This window comes from Hyperolius riggenbachi, chromosome 3 (genome assembly GCF_040937935.1).
Source record: "Hyperolius riggenbachi isolate aHypRig1 chromosome 3, aHypRig1.pri, whole genome shotgun sequence".
NCBI classification, from domain to species: domain Eukaryota; kingdom Metazoa; phylum Chordata; class Amphibia; order Anura; family Hyperoliidae; genus Hyperolius; species Hyperolius riggenbachi.
This window is the reverse complement of record NC_090648.1, coordinates 136,267,746-136,273,745: the sequence shown is the minus strand read 5'-3', so window position 1 is coordinate 136,273,745 and position 6,000 is coordinate 136,267,746. Positions and strand designations below refer to the sequence as shown.

Sequence of the window (6,000 nt, the reverse complement as noted above, 5' to 3'; positions counted from 1 at the left end):
TGATCAACCATACGCCTGTATGAATATACAATGTATGGCAAATTCTGATATAGTAAGCTTCTGATATTGTAAACTACTTGGCCAGGTCCCTTGGAGTTTACCATAAAGGGATTCCACTGCATTACACAAAGCAGGTATAAAGTGAGTTCCTAGAGTTCTGGTACAGATGAGAAATATGATATTTTTAGATCGATGGTACTGTACAAAAAACTTTGTCACACTATATCAGAAATCTCTTATTTTATTCACCATACTGTTTCCTCAGGCTCCAAGCCTAGCTCCATACTCTCACATCTGAGCCGATAAATTGTTATCTAGAAACAGAAATATCCTCATGGAAGCCCATATATTTGGTATTGGTCATTTTTTATAATGCATAAAAAGGCACTTCATCATAGTATCCAGAACACCACTTTCTACACCTACTGGAAGAATGTACCAATTAGCAGGCATCAAACCGCCTTTCACAATATTGGATCACCACTCTCTGAAATCCTATGTATCACATTACATATACAACATTTCATAAAGGTATACAGATAAAAGAGGCACATTCATGCATTGGCACAAAGGTTAATACTGATACGGAAATTTACACATGTCCCCAAAAAGCGATGCTGATCTGTCTATACAATATACAATATAATTCCATATTTGAAAAATAGACATTTCCCTCTGAAATAATAAATTTAAAAAATACGTTTTCACATATATCATGCAAAAGAAAGTCTTGTTATATGTATACAAAAAGTATTCTGTGATTGTTGTTGCATACAAAAAATATAAAACAAAAACCAAACTCTGCGGATGAAAAGCAGTCAGTCTTGCCTTCGCCATAGACAGTACCAAGTTGTAAAATTTGAGGATCATTTTTGACAGTTTCGCTGTTCAGTATTTTTAAATACTGTCACCATCATCCTGCTTCAGGACACAAAGGAAAGCATTGATCCGCTACAGTTACTGAAGTGACGAGTGAAGATGTGTGTATAACAATTACTGGGGATTGTGTGCTGCCCTTCAGGAAGGTGCGATGAGCAGGGATGGCGTGACAAGCAGGCTGCTGGGTAAGTGCTCTATTCCATTACTAGGAACAGATATTCATTCAAAAGTGCTTAGTCAGGAAAAAAACAAGAAGCTTATAAGGCACGTGTGCGTCAAATTAGGAGCCCGACACCAGATAACTTGAGTCACCTGATTTAAGAAACTAAGCCAGGCTTTGAGTTCTTTTTGGCACTGAAGTTCAGGGATTTCGACCAGGGCACCAGGATTACAACAGGTTTTAGACTTGATGAGTCACATGATGTGGCATTGCTTGTCTACATCAAGAGAGCCTTCGTCCAAGGCATGCGTCATGTGATAGATCAATGCACGGAGGTCCTTCAACTAGACGTTTGCTATAATAAAGAATTCGTATCAAGGCGTACTTTCCACAGCACTAATCCTCAGTACAATACACCTACACAATCCTGTAGCTGCTTTGTGTTTAAGTGTATAACTTACCATGAGCAAACTTACACTCTTTCAGTACTCAAACATACGTTACACATATATTGCTGGTACTGATGTGATTCCCAACCTTTTCCCCAAATCAATCCGTGACCACAAAATATGGCTGGGGAGAGCCCCTTTTTCCTAGCATGCATTGGCATCTGGGTTACTCTGGTTTGTGATGAGTATGGCACATGCCATCTGTATTTAGACACAAACTACACGGTAGTTTCGCTCTTCCAGAGACCTGTTTTCATCACTGTAGTGCTCTCTGTAGTGGCAAGATTGATGTCATACTTGCTACCCTTTAAAACACCATTTTGGTTGCCTGCATTAAGTGGGTAGGACCTACGTTTACTCTCCCTTTCCATGCTATTGGCTTGTTTAAGATTGTCCCGGCTGGCACTTTTTCTCTGCGCTTTAGCAAAGTCCTGTGCCTGGTGCCCACTACTGTCACTCCCTTCAGACTGTGTGAGAGCCCCCTCTGGGTCTCTAGGGGGTACCTCTGTCCTGCCATTGTTTAATGGGCTATTCTTACTATGACAGCTCTCAGAATGGCTGTTATGGATGCTGCCACTTTCACTTGAGGGCAGATCAGAAGAAGGTCCACGGAGCACTTTTAACCTGTGGTGCTTCCCCTCCCGATAGTTCCCCTTAGTTCTGCTTTTATGGTTCCTGCGACCATGTAGGTTGTTCATATATCTGCTTGGAGAAGTCACATATTTGTTGTTGACAGGTTCACTTTCTTCACAGCTGGTTGGCTTGGGTGGACAGCTTTCTGCTTGATTCTGAGCCACCTGCAGGTTAGTGATTTTGCAAGGTCCAGTATTCGAGTTACTGCTGTTACTTGGTGATGATGATGACTTAACTGAGTGTGTTCCATCAGGGTTACACCCAATATACACCTGAGGCGAGTCATCTACAGGAGAACTGGTGTGCACATAGGCTTGAATCGGCATAGCTTCTGTGTATGACGGGCAGCAAGAAAACCAAGAACGCTGAACATCCTGACGTCGTACACAATGGTGAATGAAGATGAACAGTCCCAGAGCAACTGCTGTTACACCGTAGAGACAACTGAAGATTATGTTCAAATACCATCCTTGAGACACAGCAAAGGCTCCAAAAATCCAAAGGATAATATACAAAACATGGACAATCACCAACGACCAGAACTGGACCTCCAGAGAGTAGATACTGTCCACGTCTGCTGGGGCTGCTGAGTTGATGGTCACGGAGATAGAGGTGGAGTCGCTCAAGAGATGATTGATTCCACCTTGTGATTGCTGAGCTTCACTGGCATCTGCGAGCTGCTTTGGTTCTGTAGGCTGGCGCTTCAGGTTTATCCCAGCACACAGCAGATAAATCCAAGTGATCAGGAGAATAAGTGCAGCAGGGACATAAAATGCACCCAAGCTCGGTCTCCAAACCAAACAGCAACTAAAGAACAAGCAGAAACAAGTGTACATTAAAATTAATTCTGCAAAATGATTCACACAAGCAGAAGACCAATAAATGGTTTCTGGTACGTGGTCGTTTGTCATCACTGAGAACTTACTATGGGCTGTTGTCTCTGTAGTTGTTTATGTTCACAGCAGCAGTGATTCCACAGATGATGAGGGGAATTCCTCCAGCAATCAAGTAAAACCTGGTAAACAAACAGCAGCATAAACCCTAAATGACAGCGACTTCAGACAAACGTAATCTATAGTGCATTTTACTCTAGGTCAAATGTACATCTTATATCCGAATCAAAATTAATTTTATTTGGCAAAATAAGTTTGCACTTACAAGGAATCTGACTATGCAGTTGCAGACACAGAAACAATTCAAGGACACACAGTGTAGGTAATCGCAAGTCAAGGGCAGTATATAAGTTAAAGTGGTAGCAAAACAGGGGCCCATATGTAATTAACTTTTTCTCCTAGGTGATTTGTCCACACCTTGCCATAAAATGCCTTTTAAAGAGACTCTGTAACAAAATTTTCATCCTTATTTCTTCTATCCTATAAGTTCCTATGCCTGTTCTAATGTGGTCTGGCTTACTGCAGCCTTTCCTACTTGCACAGTGGCTGTATTATCTCTGTTATATGATCTAATCTTCTCTCCTCTGTCGGCTCTGTCAGGCTGAGGCACTCAGACTGGAATGTGCAGGGCTGCTTGTGATTGGCTAGAAGCTATACACACCCTCTCCAGGCCCCCTGCAGGCTCTGTATGACTCTCACACTCTGCTTATGTGAGCCTATCACAAGCTGGTTAGTTTGTTTGTAAACACTGCCTAAAACTGGCAATTACAAGCCAGGATTGCAGCAGGGAGTGGCAGAAACCGCACAGAGGGGCCTAGGAGAACATAATGAATAGAATGGTATGCTTTTTGTTGTAAGGATTTTAGAGTACAGTTTCTCTTTAAACCACCAGCAAGCAAGAAAATACTCAAAATAAATTTGATAGTACTTTATCTAAAACTTTTGGGTACTTTTTCATTTGTAAACTGGAGAAAAGGTATTTTTTTTAGAGAAGATGAAAATTATCTCCTAGGAGATAACTCAGGTGAAAAAGTGAATTGCATATGGGCCAGAGTGAGAAGTGTTCCATTTCAGTTCTGTGCTGTGCTGTAATGCTCTCTAGTCTTAGCAGCTCTAGAGTGGTTCTGCTTTAAGCAGAGTTACGGCCTAAGGGAAGAAGCTGTTCCTATGCCTGGAAGTTTTGTTGCAACTGACCGGTATCTTATTCCTGAAGGCATAAGTTGGAAGATTGCGTGAGAAGGGTCAGAGGCAATTTTATCTGCTCTCTTTCTGCACCTCCTAGCATAAAGATCCTGCAGGGGAGGTAAGTTACAGCCAATTATACTTTCCACTGTTGGGATGATGCACTATAGTCTCATCTTTTCTCGTATGGAGCATGAGCCAAACCAGACAGTCATAGATGAGGTCATGAGGGATTCAACTATCGCAGTGTAAAACTGCATCATTCATTTGTGTGGTAGGCCAAACTTTTTCAGCTGCCGTAGGTGGAACATATTATAATTATTTCAATAGTTGCCATAACTACGGCACCCAAGCGTATATATGTACGCCTCCCAGTGCGTGTGACGTCATCTGATGAAGGCGCAGAGCGCCGAAATGCGTCATGACGCTACACGCACCACGGCAATAGGCAAGACGAGCCTCCTGTTAACACCGGACACGCCGCTGCTGGCCACAGCGTGTGCAGCCTGCCGCAGAGGGGTAGAGCGGGTGGCTTACCCGCAGACAAGCGCTTTTTAATTCTTCCTGTAAGTAATCACTTGTTATGCGCAAATATAGTCCTACCTGGTTAACACACTTAGAGCGCTCCTTCTTCTCTTAGATTTCTCTGCATATATACCCTGATTTGGAGCAGCACATCGTGTGGTCACCTGGTTTGGACAATTGACACATTTGGATTTGACTGGTTTGGTGGTCCAGAGTTTGAGCGCAAGGAACACACTTTTTTATCCTCTGTACAGTATGTGTACACATGTTCAAAAGAAGGTAGGTAAACAGAGTTGTCACTTAAGATATAATACACTAAAATCTGGTTAAAAACGAGGTATATGACACAGGTAGTCAAATTGTTAAAGTAGCTTTTAGTTACGACATAAAACACTCCAATTCTAAGTTGTGCCTCTGTTTACCTACTTTCTTTTGAATTATGTTGTCTACCTTCTGCAGAGAGTGATGTTTTTAGCCAGAGTGTGGTCGGGTTTAGTCTCCACACCTGCCTACACAATGGTTGCCGTTCAGTTTTTTCATTTCTGTGCTGAATCGCAACACATGGATGGGGACATCAGACACTGCAGTCCATGCACTTCTGATGTCCTTGCAGGTAGCAACACTGCACATTGCTGAAAGCGCAATCAGCCACCCACAAGTGGATATCAGGCCTAAATTTACCAGCCTTGTTTGTCAAACAAGAGGATGAGAATTATTAAACTGTGGTTCGTTGTTGTGGAGGATTTTAAAGGGGGAACAAAGGGGAGCTGTGACAAGTTTGAATATCAGCATGGAGATATGTGTAAGAACTGAAGCTACAATAATTACTCAGACCAAACAGCACTGCTATATTCTGATATTTCTTAACTGAAGGATGATCATAATGGTGTTAGTGACTGGTAGGATGTAATAATTCCTGGTTACCTGAGCATGGGTCTATGGGGAGTCTGAGCAGCCTCTCCTTCCTGCTGTGGCTGTGGTTTATGGGTTAACTCCTTGTAGATGACTCTGGCCTTCAGGCCCATCCATAGAAGGGTAGACAGTGAAGAGTAATGCAGAATGATGCTGACCTATTGAAAAAACAAGCTTATGGACAGTGGGCAAAAACAGGACATTATGCAGTACATTACTTGACTTGACAGGAGACGGATCCCCTCCCTGGTATCAGACTACAATATTGTCCTGGAGAGGATTCCCCTCCCTGGTATGCGACTACAGTGCTGTCCTGGAGAGGGGTCCCCTCCATCGTATCAGACTACAGTATTGTCCTGCAGAGGGA

General features: G+C 42.6%; 1 protein-coding gene across 1 annotated transcript in view; it reads right to left on the bottom strand.

The window, feature by feature from the left end:
• Positions 1-225: 225 nt before the first annotated feature.
• Positions 226-6,000, bottom strand: part of ADGRA2 (adhesion G protein-coupled receptor A2) — a 241,145-nt gene continuing 235,370 nt past the window's right edge. The window contains exons 17-19 of the mRNA XM_068274957.1: positions 5,646-5,791; positions 3,047-3,136; positions 226-2,928 (exon numbers count right to left, since the gene is read on the bottom strand). Of these exons, the coding sequence (XP_068131058.1) occupies positions 1,707-2,928; positions 3,047-3,136; positions 5,646-5,791 (1,458 nt within the window). The 3' untranslated portion in view covers positions 226-1,706. The remainder of the gene's footprint in view (positions 2,929-3,046; positions 3,137-5,645; positions 5,792-6,000) is intronic.